Below are 21,228 nucleotides of genomic sequence, written 5' to 3'. Positions count from 1 at the left end.
AATCACAAGTTCCAATAGACAAACGGCACAGCTAATGTTTGTTTTGGCTGCAACCTGTAAATTCATATTAGAGATGCCAGGCAGAGTAGAAGTTACTGTTATCAAACACTGCCAAAAGTATGTGGGAGGATTTAATAAAAGGCCAGGAGTCAGCGGGTGTGTCCATCAACACCGGTGAGATTCCTGTTCAAAATATACACACAAAGAGTCCCTGTCATGTTGAGATGAGCTATTTTCACCGTCGTCCCTGAAGCTCAGCGCTATCAGAGTCGCAGGCTAATCTTGGAAGGGTGCAGTGTGCAGAGCCGTCCTCCCTGGTGTAAAGTATCACACGGCGTGACTTTGTGTTTCCTCAGTCTGGATGGAGCCTGACAGATGGGCAACACAACTTTGGAAAGAGAATGGCAGCCTGCTAACTGCTGTCAATTAAAGGGACACGACCCCAATTAGTAAGCCGTGCAATCAAGTCCATAGAAACAAAAAGTGACATTCTTATGCCCTACAGGAAAGAGAGCAGCCTTCTACTTAACTGAATCATGGTCCTGGAGATGTTACTGTGTATTCCTTATGTAACAAGTGTTTTTGTTTTTCACATTCAGTTTTGCCACGCATGTTTGCCATATGAGTTCAATTTTGCCGCCCGCCAAATATACTACAATAGCTTCTTCATGCTAGTAATTACATGCTTGTAAGTAAAGGAGCCCGGTTGCTATGTTGATTTGTTTTGACAGAGGGGCTCCAAGTCCCCCTCTGCACTGACAGGGCTCGTCAGGGCTCACTCTCTCTACACCGACTGGTAACCTTTCCGAAGTACCCTGACACAGAGCAGATATGTCGGGACTTTCGTTTCCTGTCATCGTGACACAATCCTTACTCTGACTGAGTAACTTGTTTTTCCAGAGGAAACCTGGCTCATGCAGTAGATACACTACATAAGAGTTACTACAAAAACAAAGCGAACAATAGCACACACACTAACATAGAGTTGACATTTCCCTCTCCCCTCTGTAGTGCTGCTGAAAAAAAGGCCTTCCATTACATCAACCTTAGCAACGGTGAAAACATCCAAGAGGCCAGATGGATCTGTTCCAGATTACATAGTGTTTTACTTTCCCTGGTGAAGAGGAAAACTTTTCTCTTCCACTTTCCCCAACTTCAACAAAGTTCTCCTCACGTCTTGTTTTTGATCAGTACAGACACAGCAGGCACTTGTTTATTCTGTCCGCTGCATCGCACACTGTTATCAAATTACATCTGTTTTTGGTTAGACTTTTCTGTTTTTGTTAAATTACCCAATATATTTAAACGTCACAGATTTAGGCAGTCATTGCTCACTCCTCTCACTGGATTGGACCAAACTAAATGAGGAATGGAAAGTGACTCAGACCGCTTCTTAAATTTGATGAGATAACACCCTCAGATTCCTGGGTTGTTGATTTGGAGTCCTCGTAATATATCTAGCAAATCCCCCTAGTTGACCTGACACTCCGAGCGGTCAGCACAGGTGTTATATAAAACTTGGGACGGCTACAGTGGTTATTTTGGGATGTTTAGTGCTTTCCCATGTTGCTAGGAAGTGTTTATTCCCCCTCTTGAGTATGAGTTACACCTCTCATCTTCCGCGGACCACTCACTCTGCTGTTGTTAATGTTTTTTCTTCTTTTTTTCTCGTAGTGCCTGGAGATTCAGAGTTTGTTGTATGGTCTTCAGCACAAGAAGACAAAAGCTACAAAAAAAGCTGTGGACATGTTGGCTCGGTAAATCTGCATGACTACAGTTGATTTTATTTAGTGGTATGATTACAGTAGAGTAAAACGTGTAGGAATAACAAGAAAAAAATAAAATCAAACTCAACATGTTTCAGTAATGCAACCATGTATCTATGTTTTGCAGGGCACCTGAGGTGGCTGAGAGACAACGGAGGCAAGGTAGAAAGAAACCTCACACAATCTCAGTCTTACCATCCAGCGGCAATGATGGAAACTCTATGTCTGATTCTTGAAATGTTCTTTTTTTTTTGTGTCACTGCAATAACTTTGCTGGTATGTACAAAAAACTGCTGACATAAATCTTTTTTTATAGAGATGTATATATCTGTTGGATAACACTGGCTGCTACGAGCGCAAAAAATTAGCCGCTGTCCACTGGCAGCACAATTTTTGTGTCCTTTGTCAGCTTTCAAGAAATACTCACACTCAAAAAGATTCCCACAATAAGTTTTAATTAGGTTAACATATAAATCAATTTCCAAATGAGGGCTCGAACCTTTTTAAACCAAAGCATGACCATTTGTTAAATAGAAATCCTTATGTCAATAAAAGTAATGATGTTGGGCTACATGTAATAAACATTTGACTCATTAAACATTGTTCATACATCCATGTAGTTTTTCTGTTTGCTGAATTTCTCATGCCGTGAGATGGCACATGGTATCCAGATTACACTGTTTCCTAACAACAGTTCCGTGTTAAGCCACAATTTAAGTGCACTGATGTTACGGTTTTGTTTAAACTGGCAACAGACACATTTTCTGTTTGATGTACAATTATGAAGTAAATGTATATGCACAGTGTAACGGGAAATAAACCACCAGCGTTTAAATTGGTTCCCTTTAGGCTTCACTGTCACAATATAATTTTGTCTGCTACCGGGCACGAACTCTCCCAGGAAAAGGAACAGTTACTTAATCTAATCCAAGTTACTTAATTCCAGATCAATGAAGTTATGTTTTGACCTGTGTTGTTGTTTGCAATGCTCATTAAAACTTATCCAATTTTCTTTGAAATAACAGCGCCAACAAAAAGACCATTTGGAAACACTAGGGGTCGGGAAAGTTGTCAGTTGCCACTTTAAATTGTTACCATTTGCAGATGAGCTCATTTTATGGAGATATGCTGTATCTGGGCACTTAATGGAACAGGGTGTTTTTAACATATTCATAAAAGCATGGCATTTATGCTAAACATTGCACATTTACATGAAAGTGTCAAAAAGCTAAGCAGTGTAGTCATCGCTCAACAGTCAGAAATTGTAAACTTTGCAGCCAATGTGGAGAAACATGTAACAAGACTGTAATCATAGTGGACCGTTTCTGCGCCTGCTACTAGTACACAACACTACAAACTCAAATAAACAGTCAGTGCCACTAAGCTGATGATCCAAAAATAGTCACGGTCATGAGCACACCCTTATGTTAGAGCAAAGGTGAATCCTTCAAGCCAATGCGGTAATAACCAACACATGTCTACGAGCAAAAGGTGTCCAGACAAGACGTACTGTACATTAAAACCACCTGTGATAATTTTTTCTCAATGATGAATCCTTTCAATTCGTTTTCTTCAATTCTGGTACTTCTTTTCATTCTTTCATCTTTGACAGTCATTCTATAAAGTTCTTAATGGTGCAATTCATTATTTTGAATTCCCAGCTCCCTAATCACTTGTTCTGATCAAAATGTTGGGAAATTACAAAATATATCGCAGTGACGGTTTCACCGCATTTAAAGACAAACTTTTGACAAACCTTTTTCACAGCAATCACATTGACCATGTAATCCAGCTTTGGTTATGTAACGGACAGTTTTTTGTTCTGATCAATCAAAATGTGTAATGTGACTTTTGTTGTGAGTAAAGTAAAAATAAACTGCAAATACATAAAATTGTTAGTAACTGAACAACCACTTTTTTCTTTCATATTCACTTGCACTACACCTCAATTTCAGCATTTCAAACTTTCTTAAGACAGTTATCTTCTTCTCTAGTCCCACTGTAACATTCTCAGCTGCAAGATTAACTATATTCTGTGCACTTCACTGACTACTTGGAAGAATAAACTACCGTGTTTCCGGCATATATACTAAGATCATACCATTTGGCAGCAGTGCTCAAGTCAAAAGTAAAAATTAAAGCCCCCAATCTGCAAACAGTGCACAGCACCTCATGACCCTTAACTATCATATGCTTGCATTAAATAAAGAGCAAGTAGATTCTACAACAAGGCAGACACAGCCGTGATGTGATCGGGTGCCGTGCAGAGTGGGATGTTAAAGCTGTACAGCACAGGTTAGTAGAAAAATAGAGAAAAATAGAGAGACTAAACAAACCTCTTTGAAGATAAACGGAAAACTATATAAAACATAAAAACATTCCAGCGTAGCACTCCATCAGTATTGAACAAAATAAGAATTTGCCACAATATGTAGATTTTTACAATTCTAAATAAAGTTGCCCATATTAGTTAGCACTCAGTATTTGTAATAGCAGTACTGCCACAATTGTTATCAAAAATATGTATTAATTTGGTTATTCTGACTGATGAACTGAATGAGTTGCAGTTGAGTACTCCCAAGTTACATGCTAGTAAAAGAGCGCACTAAAATCAATTAGATATCTGATGTTTCACTCAAAACTTGCAAAAACTGCAAACAGCTTTAATGCTGTGTGTGTGAGTGTGTGTGTGTGTGTGTGTGTGTGTGTGTGTGTGTGAGTGTGGACTGCTGCATCAGAAAAACCTCAACAAGTAACATTGGCAAGTTTGAAAATATTTCTGACTGACTTCCTAATCATCTGTCGGGCTTTCCAGGTAAACAATTCTTTTCTCTTGCGAAATCTTCACCGGGGTCTCCAAGATCTGAGATTGCAGCACTTTCTCTGGGGCCGCTTCAGCACGGCTGCCCTGTGTGTCCATCTGGAAGGTGAAGGACTTCTCTGATGGCCCCAATTTAATATGTTTCTCCGTGATTTCAGACACAGACTCTCCTTCTTTAGTGAAACCTTCAAACTCTTTACCATACGCAACATCTTCTTCTGTGGAGACTCTGACGCTGTATCCTCCCGCTCCACCCTGGAAGGCTTTCTCAAGCCCAAGGTTGGAAGACCGGAGAGCTGCCATGATCTGGTCTTCGGATAGATCATCTCCTGCCTCCAGCAGCCCAGAGTCTTCCAGGCTTTGAGACACATTCAGCTCTGCAACTATAGTCATGGTGCCATTGTCACTGGACTGTTGCACTTTTTTGACATCGACAGCCACATTCTCTGGACTTTCACGACTGACTTTGGTGAGGAAAGCCAACTCCTCCTTCAGTGGACCCGACACTGAGCTTTGTAGCTTCTCTAGAGCTCCCTTCAGCTGCTCTTTGGGCTCCAGGGATTCCTCTCTCAGGAACTCAAGGACTGACTCCTGCACGACGGGGGAGACCCGAACCTCTTCTTCGATGATGCACTCGGGGAAGCTCTCTTTGACAAACGAGCGATCACCTGACGGGAACTTGTAATCATCACTCTCCTCTACAATTACCCTTCTTGGGGGAAGAGCTTCGTCTTGATAATACCTCTCATCTGACAAGTCATCTAAGATTCCGTAATGTCCATATGAGGTAATGCCGCCACCCTCCTCGGCTTCAGAAAGATTATCATCCGGTGTGGAGACAAAATACTCGTCGGGCTCTTGATCCTGGGAGAAATATGAAGGTTCAGCTTCTCTAGAAACCTCTTGAACTTTCACAGATCCGCCCTTGCTATGATCTGGATCTGTCATGGAGGTTTTCGTGGCATCACCATCACTCTTCTGGATTTGGGCGTCATAGGGGATGTTTTCTAGCTCCTCAATTTGGAAATAAGTTGAGGAGGGCTGATAAAAAGTAGATCTGGACTTCTGTTCAACCTCAATCTCCTCATCACTGTAGGACTCCACTGGTTCCTCGATGATTTCCACATTGACGGACTTATTTTCCAGGTCCTCGCGTCCCTGCAGACCACTCAGCAGGTTCTTAATCATGCTTCCTGTTGCTGTGTCCTTGATGTCCTCCAGTGACACCTTCTTAACCCCTAGGCCCAGCAGCTCTTCCAGTGCTGTGTCCTCAGAAATATCCACCTCTTCCTCCACTTTGGACTCCAGCACAATCTGCGTCTTAGTCGTGCCGTCCGCCTGCTCAGTTTTCTCCACGTGATACCTTACCTTCGATTCTCCTGAGGAGCAAACCTTAGCGTCCAAGCCTGCCGGTTTTATCACTTTCTCGATGATCTCCTCCACAGACACCGAGTCCAATATCTTTTTCTCACTTGGGCCACCCATGGACTCGGTTTTCTCTTCATCTTTGAACTTGCCTTTCTCTTTTTCTTCTGACACTTTCCATTCGCTTTCTGTCTCAGTTTCGGTGCTCAGGCTCATCATTGGCGGTGACACCACTCTCACTGATTTTGTGTCAGTAGTGGTGGACTTGATGGGCCTGGCTTGGTTCTCTTGCTGAGCAACCTGTTTGGTTTTCACTGTTTTATCCTCTGTTTTCTGCGCATTTTGACCAATTAGGTTTCCTTTCTGGCTTATTTCTTTATCTTTGGCAGTAGCAGCAGTGGTGGTGGTGGGGGTAGCAGAGGCAGAAGTAGAAGCCCGAGCTTTGGTGAATGAGATCATGTCCCTTCTGGATGCAGGACTCTCATGCCGAGCTCTGCCTGCAACTGAAATAGGAATGACCCTCGAGGGACTCCTGGACCCGGAAGGAAGCACGGGGGATCTTCTCAGGTTTGAAGCTGGCGGTGTGTACCTGACATCAGTATGTTGTCTGGTGGTTAAGGTGGAAGCTCGTGGAGTGTAGGGCTGGGCAGGCATCCTGATTTCTGAGGCAGAGAATTAAGCAGCATGAATTACCCGACGGATACAACAATGGAATCGTTGGACATATTAGGTAATGTGCTTATTCCTTTTCTTGGCATGTGATGGTTGCACGAAGGCCAATGAGCATTTGCCAAATGTCAAATAGATCGTTTAAAAGCAGTCTTACAAAGTACTCTTTAGTCAACATGTAACAACAATAATACTTGTAAATACTGTACCTATTACTCTTTCTCTTTGGTGTTGATTCGCCCTCCTGTGAGCATCTTGCAGACCCGCTCTCTCGCCTTCCAGAAGAGCCCTGAACAAAACAGGAGACAGGACAGAATGCCTTTTTGAAGTCGAAAGCAAATAAGTCATTGTAAATCACTGGTTATCCTCCTATTTCAACACAGTTATTTGTTCCCATATATAGAAAAAGGAAAATCGAAAAGACAAATACCTCACAAGACGTTCTACATCACTCAGCTCTGCCATCTCAACCTTCTCAAACTAAACGCAGCAGGCTTACAAGACGGTGTGAGCCCAGGACCTGACCATATAGGGTGGTAATCACCAAAAACACAACAAGCCACTATCATGTAATAAAGACCTTGCAGTAATCAGCTTTAGCAGCTCACCTTCCCTTGGCCATGGTTCAACAAGACCTACAACCGATTGAGCACAGCAAAGTGTACCAAAAAAAGGGACAACCTCTCTGGAGAGTGCCTTCCGAGAGACTGACTTAAAAATAACAGCCACAATGCAGGGCGGTCCATACTTCCCAGTGAATCCCCGAGCAGAAGCTGACTCGTGACACAGACAAAAAACACTTGTCACGGCCACGTCTCTGAGCAAGCATTCCGTCTATTCCAGCGATTCACAACAAACCTTCATGTGCCAGCAGAGGAACTGCCATATAGAGACACGCTGGAGTGGAAAATCTTCAGAACAACTTCCTGGGAATAGGCTCGATACTTATGACATTTCGGTAACAACTTAAATAATTGTTGAAGACCGTATTGATGTCCTGGGATATGAGGCGAGAGGGAAGTTACAAGGATAACTGAAATAAAAAAAGACTGCATATAATACCTCCAAGCAGGAAATACACTGTCGGTATGTTTGTTAACTGTTTCATAAATAACTTTGCCTTTCAGTAAAAATAGTCTTGTTAGTATGTGGCTCTGTTAGGAGCATGACAACTTGGCATGCTGTGCTATTACAGGATATGAAATGCCAGATATAATGAGTCCTGCTCCGTAAACACTTAAAATAAACCACAGAGAAAGTTTAAACCACTCTACTTTTCAGATTGAAGGTTCAGATCAGACCACTTAGTGCCAAGACCAGCAGGAAGCAAGCAGCTGATGTCTTCTAATGTTTTTTTTCTGATGAAAGCGCTAATTAAGCTAAGAGTCATTTCAGTAAGTGCAGGGTGGCTTTCAATCTGTTCTTGAAAGCATGGAAATATTCACTGAAAAGGGAAGATTTACCTGCAAACTTTTAGAGTTTCTTAAAGGTAGGGAAGGTAGTTCTAGAGAAAGATAGTCAATTGTTGAGTCTCATTCCCAGGTCCCAACAGTTTGGGTCGGTATCTGGCTCGAAATTCTAACCCGAAGCATTTGATGACCTGAATCGCCTTGCTGACCTTTAGGTCATGAAAAAGCACACTACTGAGAGCCAGACATTAGAGAGTGCACTCACACAGAAGCTTATACTTCCTGAACCAGAGAGCACCAAACTCTGCTGCTTCAAAAATATTAATAATCTCATGAGCCCTGTTACGGAAGACCTTTTTACACATATAAATAATAAAGTTAATGATGGATGAATTCCATTACGCTGCCTTGGTTTAAAAGTCTTGTTGTGACTTGTGCAACTCTTTTCCTAATATGACAACTCAAAATGTCTGCTGTGTAAAGGATCAGTGCATTTAGGAAACTGTGTTGACTCAGTACTGAAATGAATAAACCATCAATCACCTGTAGGCAGCCACCTCCATGCCCAGATCCATCTTCACCTGGAGGAGGTGCTGATGCTCTCGCATCTTTTCTGCAATGGTGTCAGCCATCGCGTTCCTCTCGCGCTCCAGCTGCTCAATAAGCATCTGCAAAAGGAAGGAGAAAAAAATAAAAAGTTTTCACTTTGCACATAATTTAATTTTACAAGTCTGCGGTCTCTCCATTTTTTTATGTTTATCCCTGCAGTTAAACTGAAAATACTGTAATCATTCTGCTCCCTTGTTAACCATAAAGTTTGTAACCACTTTTTTATTTGACTGCAGTCTACAGTAGTTGTTAACTTGGTCAATCTGTGTTGTTTCTGTTTTGAGTTTATTTATGCCAACTCCTGATGCAGAAAGACGGTGAACATTGATCACTTCCTGTCCAAATCAAATCTGATCCCACCAACAGACCGGATTATTCACGTGGGACCCGTTTTATCCTACATCCTGACACCGTACAACAGGCATCATGTCCAAATCTATATTTTATCACAGGGTTAAATGCGAGAACTGTGTTTTTGTAAAGAAATCTAACACCCCCGCAGCGCACAACCAGTGTAATCATTGGCAACTGACTGACCTGCTTACGGCTCCATCTTTAGGAGGCTAATAAGGATTTGTCAGTCTGACAGCTAATTGGTTTAAGTGGTCGGCGTAATCTAGCAGCCGTAAAGTACTGAGGAAGGTAGACTGTCTTTTCGCTACTCAAGCTATTCAATCCTTTAATACTGAGGTCAGATGTTGCATGCAAGACCCAGTGCTTTTTACAGTTAAAGGAACACAACCGTGTCAGGCAGCACTTACTGTTGGTAATGTCATTAATGTTTTGTGGCGGGGAGAGATGCATTATTGTCAGAGGACGACATCTACGGCATGTGTGTGCTTTCAGGACAGGCTGAAGCCAGAATGAGTTCCAGGATGCAATAGCTCAGGTCGCAGCAGTATAATGGTTTCAGAGTATACTGCTGTATGAAAACTGATGCTGCTGTAGTGTGTATTTAATTCTACTATTAATTACATGATTAAAATATGTATATTTCAAGTCGAGGTTCTGTTCAATCAAAAACAAAAACCCTCTGCTTCCATTTCTTTTAGAGTCATTGTTGCTGATACTGGTAATATTAATGCACTCAGCAGAGTGCTTACCTCCGCCAAGGCCCCTTTAATTCAATCAAGCCTTATCCAAATATCGAATAAAACCAGATCTTCATTTTTTATTGGATCTGCACCTCATTGTTCTCAGATACCAGCCACCTACGGAAGCCTTATTCTTTTCATCCGGATCAATCCATTTTTCCCTGGGAATTAGATTAAAATGACGCCCTGTCTCCTGATCTTAAAGAAAATACCCGGATCCATCCCATCATCCAGATCCACACCCATCCTCCACGCGAGCATCACTGAAATCTGATCTGTAGTTTTTGTGTAATTCTGCGATCGAACCAAACCAAAAATAAAACATAACCTTTGGTTTATGATTGTGTATTACTGGGAGACCATGAAACTTGAGGTCGATCAATTTACATCGGTTGGCTGATATTATCCGCCGCTATTGGCGTGTCACGTATATATCGGTACCTACGCATATGTTGTGCGATACATGTGGATAATAAACCTTTTTAGAGGTTTTAATTTGGGAAAAGATGCTTTGTGGTGATTAAGGAATTATTGAGTGCACTGATGTTTTGTACATTAAAGTCTGCTGCCTCCATTAGTACATATCTTTGTTTGATTGTTTGATCACCTGTTTGATTATCGCAAGATATGTGTGTATACCGACTGATATATTTGCATAATTAAATATTTGATTCCCTAATATCGGTTTTGACCCCAAAAAGGAGCATCAGTCAACTTGAAACCATGATATGTTTTCTGAGATTCTCAGATGCCTCAGCCACAGAACATCAACAAAGTTATTCCTATTAGAAATGTCAGCCTGGACTGTGATGCTGTGATAATTATCCACATAATGTTTTTCCAGCAGCCGCTGACAGCTGCAGCTGCACCAGAGCCTTTACAGAGCGGTGGGTGTGGCAGCCTCTCCTCTCTGCTGTGACTCAGTGCGATGCAGAGGACATTATTCATTTAGATGTGCACATGTATAATGTCTGATAACAAAAATAATAATAATAAACTTCCCCCTCACCTGATATTCAGTGCAGTCCACGCGGAATTTCTCGTGCATGTGCATCAGCTGCTCCTCGAGGTGCGCCTGGAACTGGCCTTGGTTTTCCGCCTCCGCGCGTAATTTGTCCAACTCTGACGCGTAGAGCATCTTCTCCCTCTGCAGGTCGCTCAGCATCGCCTGGTCCGCCCTGATCGACTGCTCCATCTCCTCCACCTTCTGCTGGTACATCTCGAAGGTCTCCATCCACCCTTCGGACACACCCCGGGCGTACTCCTGCACCTCCTCCACGGAGGCCGCCGGAGGCCCGCGATAAGTTTGCGTGATGATGGGCACCACCCGGGACTCCACCTGGCGCCGGAGGTGGTCCATTTGCTGCCTGTGCGCGGTCTCCATGCACTGATACTCGTTCTCCAGCTGGATCAGGCGCTGCTGGAGTTCGGTGTTGGTCTTGTGGGCGTGGTGGAGCTCCTTCTCGCAGCCTTTCAGCTCGCCGCTGATGTCCATGCACACCCCGGTCTGCTCTTTGCACAGGGACTGGACCATCTGCAGCTCCCGCCATAGCTTCTCCCTCTCCACCTCAGCCTGGGACTTCTCGAACGACAGCTGCCCCACCATTCTCCTCAGGTCCCGCATCTCGCTCTTGTACTTGGGCTCCCGCTCCGCCGTCCTCGTCTGTCTCAGCTTGTTGATTTCGGTGATCAGATGCGCATTTTCCTGCTCCAGTTGCTTCGTCCGGGACAGATACTGGACGAGTCTGCTGTTGAGCTGCTGCAGCTGCTGTTTTTCGCTCTCAAAAGTTCTCTTGAAAGGCAACATCGTGGCTTCTGATCATAGGAATAATGAAAAAGAGTTTAGAAAGATGTCCCGCTTGTGTAGATTTAGGAGGCAGGTTGTCCCGGTGTCATCTGCTTGTGCGTCTGTGGGCACGACTGTGATGTAATATGCGACCAGTGGCCTTTGACAAGTGCAGGAGGAGGAGGAGGAGGAGGAGGGCGGGTCCTGCCTCACAGGATCGTCCCAAACGAGACCGAGTCCCTGGCAGATGTGAGGCCGCATTCAAGGGCTGTCTGAAATATTAACATCCTGATCTGGCAGGGATAACCAAAGATGTAAACTAGAGAGACTGAAGCTCGATGCTGAAAATGTGTCGTGCAGAAAATAACTGGCTTCATCAAGTTTATGTGGGCTAGAAAATAAAGAGACAATGGGGTCTAAATATTTGTCTTGTGTAGCTGCTGCTATTACGGATGTGCTATAATCGTAAATATAATGTTTACGTATTATTTGCGGACATGTTTTGTCTTGATTTTCTCTGACCAAGCTGACATCAGAAAGGTATCGTGGGGCGCACAACATGGATTTTTTTCAGCCGATACAATAACCGATGATCACCTGACTCTCATGGCTGATACCGATAAAGTAACCGATAATAGAAACCAACATTTTAATGCTTTTTCATGCACACCTGAGTGGAAAAAAGGCAAAGATGTAGCGAGCAATCTGTCTGATATATCGTGCATCCCTAGTTGTTAAACTTGCCATTTTTCAGAATTGACCTAGCCTGTAAAACATTTGCTTATGAGATGTTCCTTTATTGATCCCCCTTAGGAGAAGTTCACAGGAAGCACATACAGAGGGAAATAAGTAGAAGCACAAGAGTAAGTCTAAAAAAATACAGACAATAATTAAGAGATATTTGGACAATAAAACAACAATTTGAATAGAAAATATGATTAAAAAAAACTGTCCTTGTATGTAAGTTACTTATGCAATATATAATAAATGTGCAGGGTTCTAGGGATAATAAATAACATCAGAACAAAAAAAACAATCAGTCTAATGTGGTTTTAAGAAGAATCAAACAATATAAGGCTCCATAAGTGTTCTATAAGTGTTCTGCAGGACAATGACTAAAGAAGAAGAAATGAAGGACCTTGAAACAGAAACTCAATTTCATTACATTGTAATTTATTATTCTAAATTTTAAAAATCCTGACACGCTTCAGGCCATTGAATGACCAACTTCATCAACAGCCTTTTAAAAGTATGCAAGCCAGATTATGTGTAGGACAAACTTAATCAAAAATAGAAGTTCAACCTCTTTATCAGGCAAATTAAACGTATTTACTTGGATGTCAGAACTTAACGGAGGCTCCTGAATGCATCACTCCCACACGGGCTCCTCATCCTGATCAGCCGGGGAACAGCTCCCTCCAGCGGACCGACACTGAGCTACTGGAGCTAAAATAAACTTTTATGTTTTTCAGCGACATGAAATGAAACTCTCTCCTCTCACTGACTGTGAGACTGACTGCGCCATGAATGGAGGAGACACTGTGCTCGTTACAGGTAAAGTAAAGATTTTTTGCTCATGGATATAAGATTTCCTTAAACCTCTGTTGAAGCTTTTGTCTTGTTTTAAGGTTTTGGACCTTTCAGACAGTTCTTAGTGAACCCCAGCTGGACAGCAGCTCAGGTAATAACACAGTGCTTTAGCAGACAGTGTTGAATGCCCTCCTGAGAGGCACACAGACTTAAATGTGTTATATTTAATCATGTAAAGGGACTGAAGTTGGTCGGTTTGGGAGAGATGACTGATGTTTGCATCCAGGAGTTACCTGTGAGTTATGTGAAGACTCAGAGAATCATTGCTGAGGTTTGGAAAAATCTTCGACCAAAGGTAAGACATACTGTGTCCACTGTTGGAGCTGTTAAACCTTTAGAAACACTGAAATTATGAGCAGATACCAAATATAGTTATAATAATTTTTATTTTTCCACCACACAGTCTCTAAAAGCTGTTTCAAACCCTAATCAACACCACCAAAGACAAAATGATCAATCCTTTATGCATTTATTTATTTATCAACCTCAAACAAGTCTAATTTGAATAGATTTAGTTCAGTATTTAGACTCAAACTATAAATATTATAGTAGAGTTGCAACAATTAATGACTTAATTGGTTCGTTGTCAATGACTTAAGAAATCACATACAATTTTTAATCAGTCTGAGGAAATTAAAAAGTCAAAATTCTTGGATTCCAGCTTTGTACATGTGAATATTTTCTGGTTTCTTTACTCCTCTGTGACGGCATATGAAATATCTTTGTGTTGGTGGGCAAAACAAGACATCTGAGAATTTCATTTTGGGCCTTTATTTTAACATTTTACCGACCAAACGACTCATCAACAGATTAATCGCCAATGAAAATAATTGATACAAAGAACATGATCTCAGTGTCCTCAATGTCAGCTGCTGCCCTGGTTGGGGATATATAAGTTAAAATGCATTGGATTATGGTATGAGAAGGTGGATATCTCACTTTGACCTCTGCGTTCGTGTGTGCCAGTTTGCTGTACACCTCGGCGTAGCCAGTGGCTCCAGTGTCGTCGTTCTGGAGCAAACAGGGAAGAACAGCGGCTACAGAGACAGAGACGTGTGCGGCTTCTGTCCTGAGAGTCACTGCTGTGTGGAGGGAGGACCAGAGAAACTGGACTCGGTCATCAACATGAGGGTCGTCTCCAAAGAGTTCAGACAAGCAGGGAGGGATGTGGTTTACTCAAGAGACGCTGGCAGGTACAGCAGACGTCAGTTTCTTTGCTCATGTTCGGACGCTCCGGAATATGGGATCACGCTCTCTGTCCTCCCTCTTTAGGTACCTGTGTGAGTTTGCGTACTACTGCTCGCTGTATCACGGTCAGAGGAGGGCGGCCCTCGTCCACGTTCCTTCACGTGGAGGCCTGAGCTCGGCCGACAGACTGGTGCCTCTGCTGCAGAGCCTCATTCAGACCATGCTGGAGCAGCTGGAGGACCCTGTGTGAGGCAGATCATCAGGTAACACCACACAGGGAGAGAAAAACCTCAGTGGGGAATTAAATCACACAAACAACCGTACTTCTCATTCATTTATTTATTCAAAATTTCAGGAAAAAAAAAAAAAAAAGAAAATACAAGAAATTCTCAGATACACATTTGGAGATGGCGTGTCAAAAATACACCATCTCAGCTATAGGTGTGAAAAAACTTTGAGGCCTCAGATACAGAGCTTGAGAAAAAGACAGAGTCTAGTGAAGGTTTTCATTATTTTTTTTTGTTGTTGTTTTTTTTTTTGTTTGCTTTTGATTATTTCTTTCCCCAATCAGGTAATGAACACAGAGATTTTTTGTGAAAGTATTTATAATAAAAAAAAAATCATAGCAGTAGACCAAGGCCCCCTCAGAAGGTATAGGAATGCAAAAAAAATAAAATAATAATAATCATAAAAACAGAGGCAATGACAATGATAAAACCTCAAACTTATTATTGCAGTTTGAATGCACCGACGCATCCTCCATAAACCTGAGGTTTGCACGAAGAACATTCTGAAGAGTTGAAATGACAGAGACGACTAAGGTTGAGTGCATTCCGAGTTAGTTCCTGTAAATCTGCGAATGCGAGAGAGCAACTAGTGTGAAGCTGTAAACTTAGGCCTATCATCTGTTTTCTAATCATGTCGTTTACTCTTTACCATGACTACCCGTAATCTACGTCAACATCCCTGTCCTACGTATGTCTACGTGTTTATGTTTAAATGCTCCGTGAGCTTACGGTGACTAGTAATTCACCTCACAACAGGTCGATGTCATGTCTGCTATTCCCAGAACTGAAAGAAGTTGAAGTATATCATAAATGTTTGTTGTATCGTTACGTAGAAAGAAAAAAAAAAAACATTAAATGCACAGATATGTAAAGTAACTACACAAGCTGCTTGCTTGTCAGTGGTGATGTGTGTGTGTGTGTGTGTGTGTGTGTGTGTACCAATGTGATATTCAGCAGCAGTCAGACTGTTTTTCAACCAAAAAGATGGCTCACTCTTTGTTATCCTCAAAACTCATGCACGGATAGAAAATGCTTCATGATCGAGCACCCAGATTTCACATTAGAAGTTACCCGGTGGCCTATTCATAATTCCATTTCCTTATTATTGGGTTTTTTTTATTGCTTTTGGGTTTCAATTATTCCGATAATTCTTTCGCTTCCAGCCCAGAAGCCCTTTCACTCTGCGAGAGGTTTTTTTTAAATTGGAAGCCTTGCGGTGTAAAAGCTCCTTTGCCACTTTCACAGTCAACGTTTTTGACGACAACATGAGATCCACTGAGGTTGACTGTTCGTTTGAACCAGCAGCATTAAGTGTCGAGTAGCAGTACAATGTGCCGGAAAGAGGCGACGAGCTCACTTCCAGGGTGCGACTGTTCTGGTCGCACAATGCGCCCAATAACCTGTATTATGCGACTACATTTTGTCTTTGGTTGCACCGGTGCGCCTGAAATGTAGTTAATAATTTAGTTCAGACCTCTATACCTGTTTACATTCATTCAATAAAGTGTTAAGAATTACAATGTCTTATTATTACGTGCTCCAAAATGATGTCCTGGTGCACCTGAGTGAAAGAGCTAGGCGCACCAGTGCAATCACTGTGAGAAGTTAGTCTGGAGCCCTGCAGATGATCATAAAGGCATTCACCTCTATGACAGTGGAAATTAGCTACTACCAGACCTACAGTCTTGGACTGGGGAAATGATGGTGTTTACATAAACACAAAGAGTTCACATGTATAAAAAGAAAATAATAATATGAAAATAAAAAACAATGAAATCTGATCGGACATTTGCTGATAAAGGATCGTCTGATCAGGACCAAAGGTAGAAACATGAAGGAGGTGGGGTCGCTGCTATAGCTATAAATATTTTGTGTCGAGACCGAAGAATCGTCGCTGTCACATTCAGTATTTTTTTTTTTTGAGAGCGTGAACGACGAAGCTAACGTGAAATGTTGCGGTTGTGCTGCAAACAGCAAATGCTCGTTTCTAAGGAGGTCAATAAAAGATTTTTCCCTTTTTATTTAATTTTTTAAACATTCCCCATAATACCTGTTTAGACTTCTATATAAATGCATTTGTTAGATGAAGGTTTCTGTCTATTGAGGGTTTGTGGTTGTGACAATATTTTCAGCGGGGATGGAATGCCTGACGTCGTGATGTTGCGCTCCGGCCTCTCGTCCGATCAAACGCCTGCTTTAAACCTTTGTGACGCTGTGAACTTTCCAGTCAAATTAAAGTGGAGGATGACGTTATTATGTAATACCCGGCAACAATTTAAAGTCCTTTTCCTTCAAACTTAATAGCCAGAAATCGGCGCAACGCTTCGACCTCCACACAGACATTCCATCTCCCATCCTAGTCCGCTTTGTGAGGTTGATCTAGATCCCCGTGGGTTTTATCCAGATTATGAGGTTTTCTATACAAACTGATGAGAGAGAGTGAGATGTACTTGTTTTCCATACGCATACATATATATAATTTTTTTTAAAAGAGTGAGGTAGATATATACTCGAAGGAAAAAAAAAAACGTTTTTTAAGTCCCCCAGTCATGACACCAAAGAAAATACATACAAAAAAAAAATCCAACTTTATACTGAATCATGGGGCATTTTTTATACAGTGATTTAAACTGATATCACAAAAAAAAATAAAATAAAAAAAATAAATAAATAACAATCCTACAGAAAGGAAAAAAAAAACTTCAAAAAAGAAAAGGAAAAAAATATTATTATTAATAATAATAATAATAATAATAATAATAATCGCCAGGCAACATTTTCCAAAAGATGAGGAGGAATCCTTCAAAAAACACTTTCACTGTTCTGCCGCCGTTTTAAGACCTTTTTTCTTATTTTTTTTCCATTCATAAACATTTGAAATGTGTTCCCTTCCCTGGACTTTAACCCATCCTTTATTTGGTTTCTCAGAAGCAGTGATTATGAAGACAAACAATAAGACCTGTTTCACGCTTTGAAGAGTAGCAGGAGTGGCGTTGCGTTGCGCTCGAGAGTGTTTTAAGTTATAAAAAAGAAAAAAGAAACGGAGAGATGTGGAAAAACGAAATCAGATTTTAAATGCTCGGGAGATGTTCTGGCATAATTAAGGCAAACGAGAACAACCCAATTAGCCCTATTGAGTCAAAAAGAGGCAGGAAATGGATGGGTTAAAATACCGGATCTGGTGTAACGTAAATATCTTTGTTTACTGGAACTGATCCTGACTTCAATAGGAGGCACTGGGGGATGAGGGGGGGGGGGGGGGGGGGGGGGAGACGACGAGTGAGGGGCCAGCGGGGGAGGAGAGAGGGCACTACTGGACTCAGCAAAACACGATGAGGGGGGAGGGAAAAAAAAATGTGGGAGGACGATCATGAGAATGTGTGGAGAAAGCAAAGCCTTTACTTTGACCTGAGATTGAGTCGCACCTAGAGGGCAACGCTAGGCGCAGTGCTAGACAACAAGTACAAAAAGGGTGCAGAAAGTACACACTCACACGTCGAGCTAAGGTGTCCATTCCAAATAATAATAATAATAATAATATTAATAATAATAATATAGACATCCACAAAACAAATACAAGAGGAAAGATTTCATAAAAATAAAAGGCAATGAGCAAAATATAGTGTTACAGAAAACCTTTTTGGGGTAACAGAAGGAAAAAAAAAAGAGTTTTTTTTTTATATCTAAATCATCTTATTTTTTGTTGTTTTATTTTTATTTTATTTTCTTAAACAGAGTTTGAAGATATAAGAAAACGAACTGTAGTGGAGACCATAAAATACCAAACCTGAAGGATTTTTCTTTATATATAACATCCAAAAGAGAGAGAAAAAAAAGAATAAAATAGCAGCTTTTGTTCTGTACAGACATAGAGGCAAAAACATTTTCCAACCGTAAAAAGGTTTGTTTTGTTTTTTAAAAAAGTGACAAAACCAATGATGTGTATAAAAACGATCCTGCAGTCTTAAAATACAACTGTAAGACCTTTTATATGTGTTTGAAATGTAGAGAAACTAATGACTATTCCAAAAGAGACCTGCTGTGATTTCAAAGTTGTCTCTAGGCTACTGAAATCCAAATCCAACACCTTCTCGTTTTCTGTCTTTTAGACTCTCTTTGTTTTGTTTGTTTGTTGTGGTGTATTTGGTGCCATTTAACTTGGACAGCAGTATCGGCGAAACCAATGTTCACCTCCCACATAAAATGCACACTTATAAAACGTCAGGTTAAGGTCTGAAAGAAAATGAAAGTGGAGGCAGAGTCGTATCCCTTGATTGTGAAGTTCAGTGATTTTGCAGTGTGAGACTTGGAGATGTTTCAGAGTTGTTGGTTTTTTTTCTCATTTCTAAAGCAAAGACAGACTGAGGCTGTGATTCAGAGTCGGCCGGCTGGTTGGAGTCACACGTGTGCCTCCCTCGGAGAGTTTTATTTATGCTACAAATCTGAATGGACTTTGGTGGCGCAACGGAAAGTTTTGGTCACCGGAATGCCGGTTTCTCAAATGTAATCGGAAACATCGGGCCACGGTGTGGGACTATTTTCTTTATTTTCACGATTGGTTTTTATTCTTTCCTGATTTAAACGTTAACTGATCCATTGTTTGTTATATGAAATTCATGAAAATAGTGAAAAATGCCACAGATCAAAAAACCCAAAAGTCTAAAAACAGCAGGAAATCGTCGTGTTTGATGAGCTAATGGAATTTGGGCACTGTTGTTTAACAAAAAAAAATGCTAATTTTCAGTCTGTTGACACATGAAATCAACTTATACCATGACATTTCTAAAATAGTTCTTTTGATGATCCGTCTGATTAAATCATGGTCTGCTGCATGTCGCCTGTGTACACAGTTGATCATAATTCATGTGAACTTGTAAATCCGGGCTATTGAAGGCTATTTTTTGCTTGACTTCGTACTTAAGTAGCTGTCAGTATTATTTAAGAGCCCACTTGTTTGTGGTATAATATTGTTAACTTATTGAATTTGTGTCAGTTGAGTTGAAAGAAACTTAAATTCCTCCATGAAACAGACTCGGTCCTGCTTTTTTTTTCTACTGGCCTCTCCGTGTGCAAAACACTTGACAGAAATTTAGTGTTTCTCCTCAAAGTACCACGAAGCTTGCGAGATTAATAACCCCCCCCCCCCCCGTGCAGACGCTGCATATTCTGAGAAAAACTTTGACTGCAGGTGTGAACACAGCCCCAGCAGAAACACTGTTTCATAGCCTCTCTCACACACACACACACACACACCCACAGCTGCTCTGTACTAAAGATAAGCATGAAGTCTGAATACCACCAAACAATTTTTGGCATTATTTCCCAGACAGGCTTATCTCGACTCTGAATCACAGCCTCCTACAAGAAGGGAGACGTGTGTGAAACTAAAGCAAAAAAGCTTGATTTGGCAATAGTTTGGCAAATTAGACAATAGGCCCTCCTCTTCCATTTTGACCCACCCCTGACGGGATCTACACCCATAGAAATATAAACAGGAAAATGAAACAAAGATCTTAGTCCAAACTGTCTAACTGAGGCGTCCTCGCGTGACACGAGCCAGTCTGCTAATGCAAACAAAGTCATTTTGATGGAAAGTCTTTTTAGAAATGGAGCCATTACCATATTATGGAGAGAATCACGTGTCCGTATAAATACACACTCAGATATCCACAACATCCTCTCTGAAATCATCAGGAAAAAAGTGCTCTTCTGTTGGATTTGCTGGCAGATATGCTTAAAAAAAAAAAAGAAAAGAAAGATTTTCTTTGAGTTCATGTCTGTATCTGTATGTCAGCATTCATGCCTGTATTGTTTTTCCTCCTTGAAGGACTTGTGAAATGAAAAAAAAAAAAACAGGCCCCACAGGAAGGAGTTCCCCAGTTTCCAGTCTGAGCCACTGAACTCCAAATGCTTTAGCAGGTTTCTGTGCTATTTTCTCAGTTTTCTAGAGTTTAAGTTTGACCTTAAAGGAGTGGAGAGACCGTCTACTGGCACACAGTAGAAGAAGTTGTTTCTTACCTCGTCCATCCCTCCGTAAGAGATGGAGGAGAGGTTTGTGTTACCCTGTGTAAGAGGAGGAGGAGGAGGAGGGGCTGGTCTGATATCAGCAGGCCGATGACTGGGGCAGTGGTAACGCCCGTTCGTTCTTTCTGCCCCCGTTCATGTGTGCATAGGGTTGCATCTCGTCAAAGTTGGGCCGCAGCACCACCACAGGCCCGTTGGCCGAAACATGTCCTGAGTGCTTGTCCAAGGCCTGGCCTGGAGACGCCAGGGCTGAGGCCACCGGGCCCGGGGAGGAGGGAGACACAGGTCCCAGCAATGGAGTACTCGGGCCTTGCATGGGGGATAACTGCTGGGTGGAGGGAGGCGGCGTGCCTCCTGTACACCCCGACAAAGGGGCGGCGGCGGCGGCGGCAGCAGCAGAAGGGGGCTGCCTGGTGGATGCAGGGTCCAGTGGAATGTTCTCCATGTTTTCTACCTCCATGTCCAGCTCCTCGGTGTCCGGCGGCTTGTTCTCCTCGCTGTAGAAGAAGCTCACTTCCCTGAAGGGAGGATCCAGTTCGTCTTTGATGCTGCTGATGATCTCCAGGAAGGACGGGCGCATCTTGGGGTTGTACTGCCAGCACATCCTCATCAGCTCGAAC

General features: G+C 41.9%; 4 protein-coding genes across 7 annotated transcripts in view; 2 read left to right on the top strand and 2 right to left on the bottom strand.

Annotated features, from left to right (window-relative positions):
- Nucleotides 1-2,377, top strand: part of ttc23 (tetratricopeptide repeat domain 23) — a 12,318-nt gene extending 9,941 nt beyond the window's left edge. For all 4 annotated transcript variants that reach the window (XM_030425030.1, XM_030425029.1, XM_030425031.1 and 1 more), the window contains exons 10-11: nt 1,675-1,757; nt 1,894-2,377. In XM_030425030.1, the coding sequence (XP_030280890.1) occupies nt 1,675-1,757; nt 1,894-2,002 (192 nt within the window). In that variant the 3' untranslated portion in view covers nt 2,003-2,377. The remainder of the gene's footprint in view (nt 1-1,674; nt 1,758-1,893) is intronic.
- Nucleotides 2,205-11,707, bottom strand: synm (synemin, intermediate filament protein). The gene is made up of 4 exons (XM_030425027.1): nt 10,743-11,707; nt 8,574-8,698; nt 6,831-6,910; nt 2,205-6,614 (listed from the first exon to the last, which is right to left on the bottom strand). Exons 1-4 carry the CDS (start codon nt 11,538-11,540, stop codon nt 4,558-4,560), a joined length of 3,060 nt encoding a protein of 1,019 aa, XP_030280887.1. The 5' UTR covers nt 11,541-11,707; the 3' UTR covers nt 2,205-4,557.
- pgpep1l (pyroglutamyl-peptidase I like) lies at nt 11,656-20,890 on the top strand. The gene is made up of 6 exons (XM_030425032.1): nt 11,656-13,073; nt 13,148-13,200; nt 13,288-13,404; nt 14,076-14,302; nt 14,382-14,560; nt 20,758-20,890. Exons 1-5 carry the CDS (start codon nt 13,001-13,003, stop codon nt 14,545-14,547), a joined length of 636 nt encoding a protein of 211 aa, XP_030280892.1. The 5' UTR covers nt 11,656-13,000; the 3' UTR covers nt 14,548-14,560; nt 20,758-20,890.
- The window catches only part of igf1ra (insulin-like growth factor 1a receptor), an 80,562-nt gene continuing 77,299 nt past the window's right edge, over nt 17,966-21,228 (bottom strand). Inside the window, exon 21 of the mRNA XM_030425026.1 lies at nt 17,966-21,228. Within this exon, the coding sequence (XP_030280886.1) occupies nt 20,688-21,228 (541 nt within the window). The 3' untranslated portion in view covers nt 17,966-20,687.

The sequence above is a fragment of the Sparus aurata genome, chromosome 8, assembly GCF_900880675.1.
Source record: "Sparus aurata chromosome 8, fSpaAur1.1, whole genome shotgun sequence".
NCBI classification, from domain to species: Eukaryota; Metazoa; Chordata; class Actinopteri; order Spariformes; family Sparidae; genus Sparus; species Sparus aurata.
The sequence above is the reverse complement of the archived record's forward strand: the minus strand, read 5'-3'. Positions and strand labels throughout refer to the sequence as shown.